The 16,936-nt window shown below is 48.6% G+C and overlaps 1 protein-coding gene across 1 annotated transcript; it reads right to left on the bottom strand.

The window, feature by feature from the left end:
* Nucleotides 1-3,581: 3,581 nt before the first annotated feature.
* Nucleotides 3,582-15,521, bottom strand: SYCE1 (synaptonemal complex central element protein 1). Its single transcript, XM_088791728.1, has 13 exons — nt 14,541-15,521; nt 8,431-8,493; nt 7,740-7,799; nt 7,375-7,449; nt 6,703-6,750; nt 6,412-6,466; nt 5,628-5,717; nt 5,408-5,471; nt 4,562-4,628; nt 4,302-4,425; nt 4,142-4,231; nt 3,959-4,034; nt 3,582-3,711 (listed from the first exon to the last, which is right to left on the bottom strand). Exons 1-13 carry the CDS (start codon nt 14,608-14,610, stop codon nt 3,634-3,636), a joined length of 960 nt encoding a protein of 319 aa, XP_088647854.1. The 5' UTR covers nt 14,611-15,521; the 3' UTR covers nt 3,582-3,633.
* Nucleotides 15,522-16,936: the final 1,415 nt, after the last annotated feature.

Genomic DNA, 16,936 nt, shown 5'->3' with positions numbered 1-16,936 from the left:
TAGAAATGAGGACTGTAATTGTCATGAATACTTCCTCCTTTTTTGTTACTTGTTTGTACGTGTGTATGGCAAATACGTTTCACATCCTCTTGTTCTCTTATCATGTGACATAAGATGTCACGCCTTTATATTGTGTGATTTAAGTATTGTTAATTTTACATCATAGCACTTGTTAGAGGATATCATGGAGAAGAGGAAACGTCATTCAAGGACGTGGTTGTATCATGTTCAGTGGAATTTTGACCTTTTTTGTCTTTATTTGGAGACGAAGTATGATTTAAGGAGATGCGTACGGGTGGCAAGGTGACAGGGGTGGACTGTTGCGATGGCTAATTTTGTGTCACTGTAACTGTGCCATGGGTACCCAGATATTTGGTCAAGCACTATTCTGGGTGTGTTTGTTTCTGGATGAGATTAACATTTGAATTGGTAGACTTTGAGTAAAGCAGATTGCTCTCCCTAATGTGGTGGGCCTTACCCAATCAGTTGAGGGTTTGAATAGGACAAAAAGTCTGAGTGACGGCTGAGCTGGCACATTGGTCTTCTGCCCTCAGACTTCTGCTCACACCATCTCTCCCGTTTCTCAGGCCTTATGCCCGGGGCTGGAACTTTTCCATCATGCTTGCTGTCTGCAGGTCTTGGAACTGCTCAGCCTCCATAATTGTATGAGCAATTCCTTGTATTTAAATTGATTCTGTTCATGTGGAGAACACTAACATACCCCACAATGAAGTCATAAAGTTTTTATCAAAAATTGCTTTTTACATCTATTGATCTTTTGGTATATGATCTAGGGATCAATTACTTCTTTCTTAACAGATATCTGTTTGCCCCAGCGACATTTACTGAGAAATTGAAATGACTCAGCAGGGTCACTTTGGTCATTCCCGTGTGCACATATGCACCAGCCTCTTCCTCCTCTCATACCAGCTGTCTGTCCTTCCTTCAGCACCACAAGGTCTTACTGACTGTAGCTTCAGTGTTTTCATGTCCTGTGGACACTGTCTTACCTTGTTCATCTTCACAGCATATGGGCTGTGCTTGGACCTTTGTGTTCCCACATGCACTTTACAATTGTCTTGTGCATTCGCAACAAAGGCCTGCACAATTTTTATTGAAATTGCAATGATTCATGTATCATTGTGGGCAGAAATTGCGTCTTTACAAGGAGTTTCCAATTCATGAGCACAAGCTGTCTTCATTTATGTAGTCTTTCTAAATTTCTGTGAACTGTAGTTTTTGAAGATTGTATACACCTGTCATTACATTAATTCCTAGATGCATGGTATTTTATGCTATTGCAAATGTCTGTTTTAAAATTCCATTTTGTCATTCGTTGCTTTGTCCCAGCATGCCTACACCTGGCCGAGTTGCTTTGCTGGACCAAGAGGTGCACCTGCATGACCTCTGACCTCTGAGTAGTAGTGTGGGCTGACTTCGGGTGTAGTTTGTACCAGTAGGTCATCAGTTTCCTGACTAAAAATGAAATTCATGATTGACCAGGTTCACACCTAGTGTTGGTGAGAACATGGAGGGCTCTTCTGCTGGGCTGGTTGTGCAGCAAGATTATGCCCACGTTCCGAGCAGGGTGTTAAGGCCAGCCTACACTCCAGCTGTGGCTCACTGGTTCCTGATGTGAGTGTGGACAGGAAAGCTGGAGTCCATGCCTGGCCTCCTGGCCACTTAAGTGAGGCAGCCTTTGGTTGAGGTTCTCACCCTCTCCTGATGCAGCTCCTTCCTGCAGTACCATTGCTACATTGTATCACTTCCTTGCAATAACCTAGGCAGTTATTTTGGCTCATGTATCCTGGTCTATACACGTATATTACATTTTTAAATATTCACCTGTATTTAGCAAACTTGTGTATGCATTGAGCCATTCTGTAATTTATCTGTAGATTCTTCATTTCTAAAGTACATAAGCATAAATCCTTATGCCTTCATTTTCTTGTTTCACTGTCTAGAACTTCCAGCAGGTGAATAGTATTTGAATATGCCTGAAATGCTGTAAACATTTCTCCCGTAAGTATAAAGCAAGTTGCCTTCTATACTTAACTTCTTCACTGTTTTTTTTTTTTTTTTTTTTTACACAAGTAGGTATTACATGGAAAGGGCATTTTATTCATCAGTTGAACTGTTTTTTTGTTGTATTTTACTGTGAACCAACTAAATCTACAAAATTAGTTCTAATCACGGGCTTAGCTGAATTGCAGTTTTTAGAAGTGGTGTTTCCATTTCATTCAGGTGACTATACTAATTCCCATGAGGCATGTGATTTATTTTGCCAGGGTATTGCCAGGTTTTTTGTGTGACATGGGTACAATTAACCCCATCTCACAGCAAGGAAACCTAGAGGCTGGGTTTGGGGTTTGATGGCTAAGGCCTCTGGTGAACAACTTCCCACTGTGTTCTTTTCTTTCAAGAAACAGTGCTTTTTCAGTCTGGGGGCCTGTTTTGGTCTTTTTCCAACCCCACTGTCATGCGGGAGACCCTGCTCGCTGCGCCATTTGTCATGCTGGGAGGCCTGCAGGGTCTCTGCTCCCGCTCCCCACATAACGCAGGATATGGCGAGGCCAAAAAGGAACACCCACGGAGCCATAGGTAGGGGAGTCATACCACTATATTCTCTCTGGCGGCACTATACTCTCACTGGAGGCTGGGTCCACACTGTCCGCAAACCGCCATCCACACTTGCCAGCCCAGCCGCCATCTTCTTGCTAGCCCCCATTTTTTTCTCTTTCTTCTGGTAGCCTAGCCACAGCAGTTATATTAGTGGCCAATGGCTCACTGGTTACAGCTGACGGCCATGCAATCACAATTGATGGCCATTTACTACCTGAGCCAGCACCTGTCTATGTGAGGCCGAGAGCCTGGAAACTACTTTCTGGGGCTCTGCCCCCACACCCACCATGTCACTGTCCTAGCTGGGTGTGGGGCCCTTTCAAGAAAATGAATCTTTTTGTACCTAATTTTTGACCCAGAAGCACAGACTTTGGACTCCCATCATTGTCCTTCATTGGTTGATGCATTTAGGATTTGAAACATGCCACGGAAGCACACAACAGTCCTCAGTGACACCCAGCATGGTGAGGATTTCTAACATATTCATGAAACAAGTGTCTCAGTTTTATATTTTGTGTCCATGAGAGCACAAATTACAGTCAGCCTCCAATTACATTTTTCTCAGCTAATCAGTGGGGACTGTGGACATTTAATGGACTGGCTGAGCTTCCCAGCTCCTTGGTCGTCATTGTTGGGATTTCTGGGATTCTGTATAGTCCAAACCTGCATAAATTGTAGAAACAATCACAGGGTGGGTTCGCAGAACCCCTGGGCCTATTGTGAGTGGGTCTCAGGCCTGCATCCCTCTGCCTGGGGACCCAGAGTAGTGTGTCAAGTCCTCGAGATGAGCATGCCAGAAGCTACAAGGTTAAAGCAGCATTTACTGAGTAGCTGCTGTGAGACTCAGACTGAGGCCAAGGCTTCCCCCAGTCTCAAGGTCCAGGGGTCTTGGGCCAGACAACCCTCAATCCTCTAGAATAGACTCAGCTGAGGCAGTTGTATTGAAATAGTGCCTTTATTTCCCAAAACCCATGGAATAAGCTCCATGGCAACATGGGTCATCTTCCTTGCCTAGGAGGGTATCAGGCCCTTCTTGGGGGGCAGCCCTGGATCTCTCTCCTCACTGAGTCCGAGGGGCTTGGGATTGGCCTAGGGGAGATTAGGGTCTGAGCTGGGGGCCTCCATGCATCCCTGTACGCACACCCTCCCTGGGACCTGCCCCCTCCCACCCCACCACTGCCAGCCTCTATGTCTTTGCCTTGGCTGTGCTCCTGTGGGCATGCCCTTCCCCAAAGACTGTCCTCTGAGGACTCCCCAGACCCCCTCCTTGCCTTCCAGCCCCCCAGCTCCTTTCACAAGCTGTCTCTGTTCCCTGCCACCTGATTCCCAGGCTCACAGCTTCTCCTGGGCCAGCCCCTTCCTCTCCTTGAGCAGGGACCTGCACTGCTAGCTGTTCCAGCTCCTCCTTCAGCCTAGACAGAAGGGGGAGGGGGGAGGGGAGGAAGGACAGAAGGGTGTGAAGAGGCCAGGAGAGATTCCCTCGGCCATGCTGCCCCTGCCGGGAGGGCTCCATGCCCACCTCTGCCTCTTCTGCTGCAGCTGCGCGTGGTGCTGGCTGGCGTCCTCCAGCAGCTGCTGGGCCCTTCTGTTCTCCTCCTCAAACAGATGCCTGAGAGGGTGGCCATCAGCAAAGGCAGCTTCGTCCCTCTTCCCCGCCCCCCACCAGGTCCCCCTCTTACACCGCAGATGCTGCCTCCTGGCTGCGGAGGAAAAGCCCCTCAGTGATGGCTGCGCGGCCCTTAGCCCCAAACTGGGAGCACAGACGGAGCTTCACATCCTCCAGCTTTGCCTCCACCAGCTTCTCTGCAGCAGGAAAGGAAAGGTGGGCGGGGTGAGACTGGACAGGGCAGGCGAGGGCCAGCGGGGAGGACTGGACGGCAAGAGGGGGTCGGGCGGGGCGGGGCGGGTGGAGCAGGCCTCAACATTCTCCGCGCCTCACCTTCCTTGAGCAACTGCTCCTTGCTGCTGTCCAGGGCGCCAATCTTCCGGGCCAGCTGCTCTGGCCTCTGAGGGGGTAGAAAGGCCCATCCACAATTCCCACCTGTCCCCACGTGCTGCAGACGTGCCTACCTGGACCTAGTCTTTACTCTGCGTGCCTCAGTTCCTACTGCAGTGGCCCTCCTTGCAAGCCAGGCACAGTCCAGCCTCGGGGCCTTTGCACTGGCCGCTGCCCTCGCCTGTCACTCTTTCACTCCAGACACCTACAGTGCTGCGCTGGAGAGGCTCATGAGGTGGTTATTGTTCACCAGCTTTGAAATCAGCCCTGGGGCCATCCTGCAAACACTGGTAAGTCAGGGTGGTTCTCTGCTGAATCAGTTACCAGCCTGGCACTGGTTCCTTGTCCTTGTGTGGCCTCCTCACGGAGCCCTTCCATCCTGACATGCCTCCTCTCTGCCTGTTTTCTTGTTTAGAGCCTGGGATCCCCTGGCAGCAAACACTGGCCTGCTTGGTTCTCCAGTGTCTGCCCTATGCCTGTGATGGCCCCAAACACACCCACAGACCTCCTTGATGGACGACCTCTCCTTGGCTCATAAGGGCGCCTTCTGACCACTGAAAGGGCCGGGAGGGCAGCAGGGATGGGTGGGCAGGACCAACTAGAGGGTGAAGCCTGGGTGAGAAGGGCCTGAACTGGGGGCCATTTTGACATATGGCCATCAGGGCTTGCTCCGGGACCCCTTCCTGTGGCATGTGACAGGAAGGGTTCCCGGAGGGTGACCATGAATTTGGGGCCTAATGCTGCCAGGGAAGATGGGGAAGGTGGGAGGAGTGGCTTTGGGTGACGCACGTGGAATTCCCAGAGGTCCTTGTGCTGGCCCATCAGCTCCTCCAGCTGTTCCTCAAAATGCAACCTGGGAGCCAAGCACAGGGAATGAGGGGCTGAGGGTTCATGCCAGGCCTCCTCACACACACACCGAGGTGGGGCCTATTCCTGCTCTTTGCTCTGTTGGCAGCGACCCCACCCTGGTGTCACCGCCACTCCATCCCACCCAGGCCCAAGCCTTTACCTCAGCTGCCTCTGTTTGCTCTTCTCTTCCTCAATCTGGGAGTTCAGGGCAGAAATGCGCTCCTTGCACTCCTGTAGCACCGTCTGCTTCCTGGGAAGAGACAAGGCAGCCCTCAGTCATGTTCTCTGGTTGTGTCCCCAGGAGGGGCTGCGTGGGGCTTCTGCCTCCTCCTCTTGAGGTCAGTGCTAGGCTTGTAGATCAGAGTCCTCTGTAACTTTGCGGGGGGCATGAGCATGTGGCCCCTGCAAATATCTTTGTGAAGGTTAGAGATCGAATTGGGGATGGTGAAGCACAGAAACACAGAAACACTGATCTCATCTGAGTTTCTCAAAACTGTTCCAATCTGCGTCTGCCAGGGCCTGGGGCCTCTGGTCCCCAAAGAGCTAAGTTAAGTGTTCAGGAGGTGGAGTGAGGGATCCACAAATAGTTGGGTGGACGGAAGGATAGTGGGTGAATGGAGAGAGACTGGGTGGGCAGATGGCTGGGTTCACGCCTCAATGAAGGGACAGGTGAGACGGGGCCTGTGGGCAGAGCACAAGGCGCAGAAGAAAACCCAGCTGAAGGAATGTAACTTGTGTTCTAGCAAATTAATGAATATCCCAGTGAGTGGGACAGCCTGTAAGTCGACTGCCCACTGCTGGAGCTGAGGAGGAAGACACTCACGTGGCCTTTCCATGTTACAGAGGGAGAAACTGACAGCAGTGGGCTTTAGCCCTTTGCCCCACTTTCACTGCCCCACCAGAAGGCACGGGAGGGCAGAGCAAGACCTGGGTGGGGCTGTTACCTCTGTGCCTCACTTTCCTTCTCCTGGCAGTGGAGCCGAAGATTCCTCAGGGTCTCTGCAAGGAGAGGGGCCGAGGGCCCCGTGAGAGGCATCAGCTTTGGGTAGAGGTAATGGGGCCACATCATGTGTGGTCTCGTGGCACCTGATGGAACTATGTCATTTACTGCAAGTCTGTTGGAAGCCACAGGAAGGATGCAAGCTGACTCTGGTTTCTAAAGGTTTTGGCTGTATGGGGAGAGCTTCTACAGAGTGACAAAGGCAGAAGCCTGGACACAGATGGGCTGCAATTACCTTGCTTTTGGCTCAAGACCTCTTCTAGGCGTACTTTGTCACCACTCACTGGAAAATACAGTAACATGTTTATGCATCAGGGACACCCCACTGCACCTTCAGTCAAATGGGTGGTGGTACAGCCCTATCCCCAACCCCAAATGGGGACCTTTCAAGCTAAGTAAGCCCCTCCTTTCTGGTACCCACACTCTCTGTAAGCACCAAAAATGCCCTGATGTTGATAAAGGGTAGCTGCAGAATGCCAGTGCGTTTACATGGAGGGGAGAGAAAAATTAACACAGTGGGGTAAGGACTGTGAAGACACACATCAAGCCGTCAGGAGTAAGGGGCACGTGAGCAGGTGGGGGCAGGGTGTCCTCCAGATGGGATGCCTGGGGAAGGCCTCTGAGAATGGGACGTCACAGCTGAGAGCGGAATGCTGACGTAAAGCAGCAGGAACCTGCATTTTCTTGGGTGTGGAGTGAACAAGTCTAACAAAGGCCCTGAGGTGGGAGTATGTTTGAGGCGTGTTTTGGGAACACTCCCACCCACAGTGGGAGGGGGGAGGTTAGTAGGACCTGAGACCAGAGAAAGGGCAGGGCCCTTGTCCGCAGCAAAGACGCTGGGTGTCTGCAGTACTGGGTGCAGGGGCATGATACTGTGGGGCCCTCTGGATGAAGCCAGCACACTTACGTGAGTCTAGTTCCTTCTGCAGGGCCTCCCAGACGGTCCGGGCCTCTCCCAGCTCCTCGCTGGCTTTCTTTTTTGCTATGCCAAAGAGTAGGATAGACGCTGTGTAAGTGCAGCTGCGCCATCCTTACAAATAGTAACATTTCACATTTGTCTTCAAGCAAATCTAGACGCAGCCCTTCCTGTTGGGCTTAGCTGGCAGCAGGGCCCAGCTTAATGGACAGGTGACTACAGCCGTTACATTGGGATGGACCCGTGCTTGGTTTAACACTGCTTGGCTGTTAGGAAGGACTTAATAATTCACCAACAAGGGGCCCTGCAACCCACATGGCTGGTCCTGGCTGATGAGCCAAGGTCCCTGAGCTCACCTTGCTGGACCTCGTTGACCCGGTTAATCAGGACCTCAACCCTGGGCTCTAGGCTTCCGGCTGCAAGGAGGAAGGGAGGCCGAGTGAAGATGACAGGGCAGCATAGCAGAGGGGCTCTACAGGGGCTCACATTCCGATAAGGGAGACAAGGAACAGGTAAACAGAGACACAAATCAGGCTGTGGTAACTGCAGGTGAGAAATAGAGGGGCAAGAGGTTTAAGGCAAAAGGAGGGGGACATGCTGATTCAGATATGGGAAGGCCTCTCGAGGTCCCTAAATCAAGTGAGGGCCAGGCCCTGCAGCTCCCTGGGTGGGGGTGGGAATGGGAGGTGTCAGTGTGAAGGTCCGCCCTGGGTGGGCACACGGCTGTGAGGAGCCTGGTGAGCAGGCAGAGCTGACGTGCAGGAGGCGTGAAAGTGAAAACCTGAATAGCGTTCGCAGTCGGCAAGGGGCCTGCAGCTGGGTTTTGGGAAAACATTTTGTGGGCTATGCCCTTCTACCCTGTTCTATGCCCTTCTACTCTGTTTTGGATCATGGGGCCATATTGTCATTTCAAAGAAGTAACTTTTAAAAGTAAGAGAGCAAATGAGTTAATTTCCCAAGGTTGTGAACTGTGGTGGCTGGAATGGAATACACTTCTGCCTGAACCCAAAACTCAGCCTGAACCTCAGTTGCAAAGGAGACAAGGACCTTTCTGCAACTTCTTCACCATTTCCATCAAGTCTTCAATGTTCTGTGAGGACTTGTCCTGCCCTGTGGAGACAAAACCAAACATTTCATAATCTGACAGGAGCAAAAGGCTTGAGGAAGGGTCCAGCAGACGCGGGCTTGGGCTTGGACTGAGGTGGGCTGATGGCAGTTCTCCGGCCATAGTGGACCCCCTGCTCCTTGTCCTGAGGTGGACACTGCATGATAAATTAACTGAGGCCCTTCATGGTAGGCCTTGCCTAAATCTGTTGGCCTCTGAAATGACACCACAAATATCCCCTTAATAAAGATGGGGCGAGGGAAGGAATGCATTCTCACTGCTGATACTGTTCAACGCTGGGTCACAGCTCGTGATGTACTAAAGAAAAAAAAGAGATATAAAAAACTGGAAACTGGAAAATCACTAACTGGCAGATAGCATAATCCACTAGAAAGTTCTGGAGAATATTATTTAAAAACATACAATAGTAAGAAAACTCAGTAAGATGTCTTGTTTAAACATACATAACTACAAATAGTTTCCCGTCTACATAATCATTCTGAAGCCTCCTATAAAAATTTCATACTAACTTGTTTATAATCGATGCAGGCAGTAGCTTTTTGGCCCCTAATTAATTAGTAGACCTACGAAGTTATTAATGGCACCAACATCACAATAAAGATAACCGGACACTATTAGCCACCTAATGTAAAAATACAGTATGTAATTTTTGCCTCAAAGTGACGCACATTTATTAAGCCCCTCAATCTAAATACCAATTCAGAGGAAGCACACGGACAAAGGAACATGTTAATGGCACATGGTTTAAAGTTAACAACATTCAGACTGGGAAACGTCACAAGAAAAACAACCCAGTTTAACAAAATCATTCTGGGGAAAGGGGAAGATCGTTACAGAGTAAAAGGGATTGAAAAGACATAATCAACCAATCTTAATAAATGGACCACATTTGGATGTTGATTCAAACAAATGCACTAAAAATAGTGATGACACAATCAGGGAAATTTGAAAATTGACTAGATACTTGATGAAACAAAGGAATTATTGTAGCTATTATTTATGTGGCAATGTCACTGTCAGTCCTTTTCTGAAAAGACTGCTTATCTTTTAGATATGGTTTTGGAGATCAGTATGGAAATATTTATGGATGATATGCTATGATGCCTGGAGTGCTTTCAAATGAAATAGTGGAGTGGGTCAGAATAAAGAGGAAACCAGAATAGCCAAGTGCTGAAGCTGAAAGATGGGTTTATGGGATAATTGTACTTTGTTCTTGATTTTGTATGTGCTAAAATTTTTCCATCATTAAAAATTTTAAAAAATCAACCAAGCTAGCAATCAATATAGAGAACGTAAGCATTCATTTCTATAAAAGTGCAGAGAAAGGGAAAGAATAGTTAACCACAGATTACACACATTTCCAATAAATATTTGAAAAGATGTACAACCTCTGTCATAATTAAAGCGAGGAAAACAACATATTGTATCTAGCAGGCTGGTAAAGATAAATAAGTCTGATAATGCCCAGTGTTTGATGATGTAGGGAAACAGGCATTCATATACACTGATAGACTGTGGAAACTGCTGCAACCTTTTGGAGGGCAGTTTGGCTACATCAACATTGTGTAGACATAATTCCACATATAAGAATTTATCCATCAAGTATACTCAGTTAAATATTCAAAATGCATGTTAATGATATTGAAGCAATATTTGTTTGTTAACGTCAAAAGTGGGAAACAAATAGCCAAAGCAATCCTGAGATAAAAGAACAAAGCCAGAGGTATCATACTCCCTGACTTCAAATTATACTACAAAGCTACAATAATGGAAACAGTATATGGTATTGGCAGAAAAGGAGACATACAGGCCAATGGGACAGAATAGAGAGCCCAGAAATAAACCCACACATATATGGGCAAATACTTTTTGACAAAGGAGTCAAAAGCAAAAGTGGAGGAAAAAAAGCTCTTCAATAAATGATGCTGGGAAAATTGCAAATTCACATGCAAAAAAATGGAACTACACTGCTATTTGACACCATACACAAAAAATGAACTCAAAATGAATTAAAGACTGAAATGTAAGCCCTGAAACAATAAAACACATAGAAGAAAACATAGGTTCTAAACTTACAGACCTTGGTCTCACAGAGGATTTTATGAACTTGATCCCAAAGGCAAGGGAAGCAAAAGCAAAATAAATGAACGGGACTATATCAAACTAAAGCGTTTCCGCACAGCAAAAGTAACCATCAACAAAACTAAAATGCAACTAACCGATGGGGAGAAGATATTTGCAAACAACACCTCGATAAGGGGCTAATATCCAAAACATGAAGAACTCATACAACTCAATAACTAAAAACCCATCTAAGTAAAAAATGGGCAGAGGAAATGAATAGACACCTTTCCCAAGGAGACATAACAAATGGCCAACAGATATATGAAAAGATGCTCAACTTCACTAGCTATTAGGGAAATGTAAATCAAAACCACAATGAGATACCACCTCACTCCTGTTAGAATGGCTATTATCAACAAGACAATAACAAGTGTTGTGGAGAAAAAGGAATCCTTGTATACTGTTGGTGGCGTTGCAAATTGTGGCAGCCACTAAGGAAAACAATATGGAGGTTCCTCAAAAAATTAAGAATAGAATTACCATACAACCCAGCAATCCCTCTTCTGGGTATCTGCCTGAAAAATCTGAAAACATTTATTTGTAAAGATATGTGTACCTCTATACCCCTATGATCACTGCAGCATTATTCATGGTGGCCAAGACATGGAAACAACCAAAGTATCCTTCGATGGATGATTGGATAAATAAGATGTGGTACACAATGGAATACGATTCAGCCATAAGAAGAGATAAAATATTGCCATTTGCAGTAACATGGATGGATCTTGAGTATCATGCTAAGCAAAATACGGCATACAGAGAAAGTTGAAAACCGTATGATTTCACTTATATGTGGGATATTAAACAGAAAGCAAAAAACAAAATAACAAACAAACTCATAGACAACAATATGGTGGTGACTGGAGGGGGAGGTGGTAGGAAGAAGATAAAGAGGGTAAAGGGGGGTCAAATGTATGGTGAAGGCAGAAAGACTAGACTTTGGGTGGCGAGCACAGAATGCAATATACAGATAATGTACCGTAGAATTGTACACTTGAAAGTTATATACTATTATTAACCAATGTCACCATCATTTTTGTAAAAGCGTGAAACCACCTGAATGCTCAAACAACCTCAATGCCCATCACTGGAGAACTTATGATTCATCCCTTAACAGAATACTGTGTAGCCACTGAAAAGGGGGTCGATGCACATGTACTAACGTGAAAAGAGATCCTAGATAGAGTTAAAGGAAAGACAGTGTAAACTGGTGTAGTATAGAATCCGATATGGCTACAAAAAGAGGTGAAAGATATATCTGTCAGTCTACAAATATATGCAAACCATGTCTAGATTATTCCCAGCCTGATCCACAAAAAATTTTCAACCGTGGTTACCAGTGGAGGTGGGGCTGGAAAGACTGGAGAGGTTTACTCTTCACCATGTACATTTCTGCATAAGGTTATATTTTTAAAAAGTTGATAGATTTCCCTGGCTGAGTCAAAAATGATTTTTACAGTTTGTCTGGGTAACCACTTCCCCCCCCCCCAGTATTATTAATAGACCAGTGACCTGTACCTCTGTTTTGATTCCCTGTTTCATATCTAGTGCTTGTCATACGCTAAGGCATAGAGCGGGAAAGTAGTAAATATCTGTAAAATGAGCCAACTTGTATCTCGTTAACAAGAAAGCCAGGGCACAAAACAGTGTAGTATGAGCTCCCCTACTTTTGGCTTTTTAAAATAACTTAAAATGCACTTAAAAGTTGCAAAAACAGGACATACAGCTCCTATATATCCTTCACCCAGATTCCCCATTTGCTAATATTCCTAAACCTTGAGAATGAGTTGCAGACACAATGCTTCATTACCCTATAATACCCCAGGTGACCTTCTGCGGTACAAGGATACTCTCCTATGGAGTAACCGCAGTACAACAATTAAAACTCAGAACATTACAATAATAGATATTAACCTCCGATTCTTTAATGACAGTTAACAAATGTGCCCTCCTTCTCTTTCAAGTTCCACAAATAGTAACTATAGTCCTATTAGAAAAATCCAACAATAAGATTAAAAATGTCCCTTCACTTATGCCTTTCCCTCAAAAAATCCAAATCCCTTCTTCAATCATCAGTTAGCAAAGTAGCCTTCAGAGAACTTTCTGTGCAACCTACAGTGCTCTAGTTATAATTTTTCCATCTTGCTTCTCATAAAAATATCCTTTTTTGCATATCATGCTGTTATCAGTATAGAGAGCTGATAATTTAAAAATTGATTTGCCTGAATTTTATTTTCCTTCATTTTATAAATCTGCTGTACATGTGTTTCCCTGTGTGAATGTGTGTAGCCGGATTTGGCCGTTCCCTCCCCATGTTTTCCTACCACCATCTAGGCTCCAGTGAGTACTCAGTCCATGCATATATGTGTTTTCTGTGATCCCCCAGGAAGGTGACTGAAAAAGGGAAAAGCAATATAAATGCTAAAAAATTCTGCAAGATGGGCTACTGCAAAGCCTTTACCTATTAGTCTTCCTGTCAATTCACTATGGGAAAGTCCTTGTCTCCAAGGTGTCACTTGGTTGCCACAGAGTGAATACTTTTAGCTCCCCATTCATATGTTGAAATCCTAACCCCTGTGATGGGATTAGGAGGTGGGGTGATGAGGCCGAGGGTGGAGCCTCATGAATGGGATCAGTGCCCACATAAAAGAGGCTGCACAGAGCGCCCTCACCCTTTCCACCACGTGAGGACAGCGAGAAGAGCGAGGGCTGCAGAGGAAGCAGAAGCAGGAAGCGCGTCCTCACCAGACACCAAATCTGCTGGTGCCGTCTTAGACTTCCTAACTCCAGAACCGTGAGAACTACCAAGACACTGTTGATTGTAGTATTTTATCAGGAGGGACAGATGGACCAAAAACAAGCTCAGGGATAGGTACACAGGAGTGCCTCGTACAATTCTCTCCACTTTCGTGTGTTAAAAATCCCCCTGAAATATCCAGGAGCAAATCCTTACAGGGGTGGGTATGGATAGGATTTTGTTTCTCTTTGGGCTGTAATTCGGAACTTTCACACAATTAAAATAAACTGCATGTCCCCCCCTTGCTTGGGGAGGTGGGAGCCATCACTCAGCAGGTCGGTGTGAGGAGTCGGTCTGGTTTTGGGGGGAAACAGTCCACTGGTAAGAACCATTTTGGGGCAACAAGGAAATTCAGATATGTGAGATGAGGATAATGGGGACTTATTCATTCCCTCAGGTGTGGCAGACCCAGGAAAACGTGCCTTTTGTGTTTCAGAGACGCAGGAGGAGACTCTCAGTGTCGAAAGGATGTCCTGTGACAATTTCAAGCTATCTGAGCAGAAAGCAGGGGAAGCAAACATGACAAATACGGTGTCGTGTGGGGCGGCCTGCGGGGTCTCTGTTCCGCTGCCCACACGAGAACGCAGGACACGGTGAGGCCAAAAAGGAGCACCACGGAGCCACAGGTAGGGGAGCCACACCACTGTATTGTCACTGGCGGCTGGGTGGGAGACACAGGAAGCAGGAGCCGCACTGTTCACAACCCTCACTGCGCCGCTTGCAGGCTCAGCCGCCATCGTCTTGCTAGCCCCCATTTGCTGCTAGCGCAGCCACAGCAGTTACATTAGTGGCCAATGGCTCACTGGTTACAGCTGACGGCCAAGTAGCCACAGCTGATGGCCATTCACTACCTGAGCCAGCACCTTTCCACGTGAGGCCACGAGCCTGGAAACTGCACTCCTGGCTGTGTCCCCACATACAGCGTGAGTTACACGGAGGAGGCGGATGTGGGTAAGGACCCCACTCTCAAGGGAACAGCCGACTTTCCCTCAGACGCGACGCTTTTCCTCACTACCGGTCTGACTGAGACAGGCCGCCCGCGCACTCCCTGCCCCACCCAGCCTGACACCAGCCCGGTTCCGACGCAGGCCCTCGCCGGCCCCAGACTACCTCCAGCCTTTTCTCCCCGGTCCGTGACGCCCGAGGGCTCCGAGCTCGAAGGCCCCAGCCTCCCCGCCATTTCCTCTCAACTGGCTGACGCTCTGGCGTTTGGCTCCTCCGCTGGGATTGGACTAAGCCCGCGCGGGGGCGGGGCATCCTGCAGCACGCCTGCGCAGTGCTCTATGCGCCGCATTCCTCCCGAGCAGGCGCAGAGGTAACGGTTGGACAAGCTCTAGTGCGCATGCTTAAAGGTGCCGCAAACCAAAGACAGGAAGCGAGGGCCGCGTGCCTACTTTCGGGCTTGCGATTGGCCAGTTGAACAGTGTGACCTGCACAGTATACAGGCTTCCGGAAGGGCCACCCTGACTCGACGTCCCTGGCATTGCAAAAAGTGCGCCTTTGAGGTGCATTTAGAGCCGAGTTCGATTCCCATCTCTGCCTCTGACTCACTGCACACATCAGGTATTTCCCGCGCCAGCGACGGCTCCGGGCTGGCACTCTGGAGCAAGACCAAGTGTGTTGTCGGCCCACCTGACTAATCTTGGTGGATCTTATTGGTTGGATGCAGAGGACAGTGCGAGAGCAGATCGAGACCCTCGTCCCTCCCCGCTTGATCCCGAGTCTGGCCCTGTCTCCCCGTGGACACGTCCCCACTGGAGGCGTGGCCTGGGGGGTCTGCAGGGAGGGCAGGGGCCGTAGGCACGCCCCGCTGGTCGCGGATGCAGGGCCCTTCCCCGCCCCTGCAGCGCAGTGGTCACCGGGGCTGTGCAGGTAGAGCAGCGAGGCGGAGGCGAGGCTCCGACGGGCTGCTGCTCACCCCCCCCCCCCCCACTGCCTCGAGGAATCCCGGCTTCTGCGGAGAGACAGTGGCGCGGGGCCGGCCCCAGGCGGTGGATCTGGGTGCGGGTGGTGCAGATACAGTGTCCAGCCCGTGCACTGCGTACAGAGCCAGTTCCGAGCCATTCCAGCCGCAAGGAGCGGTTTTGATCACTGTGTGCAGGGCCCTGCTCTAAGAGCCAAGTCTTCAGTTTTCCTTTGCTGGACACTGGCGGTACTTAGAATAGACAAGAATGAGCATTTATGTAATGGGCGCTTCCTGTGCGACACTTTGTATTCTGGTCATGGTGGAAGATTATTGCATTTAGTCCTCTCCAGCCCGACACTGCCCAACCTGCCTGGGCTTCCCCTCACTCACTCTGCTCCAGCCAGCAGTCTTCTTCCTCAAAACAAACAGGCTGAAACTCACCACAAGGCTTGACAAACGTCACCTCTACCAAGGCTCCCCTGCAAATAGTCAAAGCTTGAGTTGTCACCTCAAGGCTAATATGCCTGCTACAAATCCATGCCTCCCGTGATACAGATAATGTTATGAAAAACGTCGGTGTTAGGATTAAGGGTCTGAGTTGGGGCCAGGGGAAGGGTCAGTGCGCAGTGGTGTCAGAGGCCAGACTCAGAGTCTCCTTTCATTGTTAGGATCAGGAGACAGTTAGGATTAGTGGCTGAAACATCCTTGGCTTGCTTTCACCATCCTGAGGCCATAGCTATTCATTCACGTAAGACCTAGCAATCCAAGCCAGGCATACTGACCAAACGGCAGCAGAGTGGACCATCTCTTCCCGACTAGGGTGGCTCTTCTGGAAGTGAACTGACCTAAGCAGGAAATAAGCACACCAAAGTTTCAAAGACGCTCAAATCCAGAACCGGTCTTGTTATACAGACTGCATTACGGGTTAGTGGTAGGGTTAGGGTTAGGGTGCTAGGGGTAGTGTGAAAGTGAGGGTGAAGACTCAGTGTCAATGCTAGGGCCACAGTCAGGGGCAGGCTTTGGAGTTTAAGGGTCAGTATCAAGCATCTAGGGCCCAGAGTTAGGGGTGTTTGGATTTAGGGTTAGAGGTTTAAAGTTATGGGGCTGGGGTTAGGGTTTGGTTTAAGCCTCAGCTGCCCACTTCCCCCTCCACATTTCATCTCTCTCAGCCTTCCAGGAAGGGCAGGACATACCCAGGGTCACACGTGAGTCTGGTTGAATGGACCATTGGTTGTCTGCTCCCCAGTCCTGGATTCTGCTAATAGAAGAATGAAAAGTGCCTCTAGTCACTGTTTCAAATCCAACTCAACCCCAGTCTGGCAGGTTTTCCACCCTCCTTCGCACTGCAGAAGGGGTGGTAGGGTCTCCACTATGTCTGGGCAGCCCCAGGTTCCAGCTCAGCGCTGACACTCGAGGGCACTCAGTAGACACGTGTGGATTTACTCAGGACTGCGTACAACAACCTGCCCGCCTCCAGGTGCAGCCTTTCTGAGGGCTGGTGGGGCCCTCCTGGGACTGGCTGCATCCATCGTCCCATCCGAATGGGCAGCAGGAGATAGTCAGGTTTCCGGACAACCCTAGGCCTCTCCTCTGACCTGCC

This window comes from Rhinolophus sinicus, chromosome 15 (assembly GCF_057876585.1).
Source record: "Rhinolophus sinicus isolate RSI-liver-muscle chromosome 15, RSI-T2T, whole genome shotgun sequence".
NCBI classification, from domain to species: Eukaryota; Metazoa; Chordata; class Mammalia; order Chiroptera; family Rhinolophidae; genus Rhinolophus; species Rhinolophus sinicus.
Note: the sequence above shows the minus strand (reverse complement) of the source record. Positions and strands in the feature narration are given on the sequence as shown.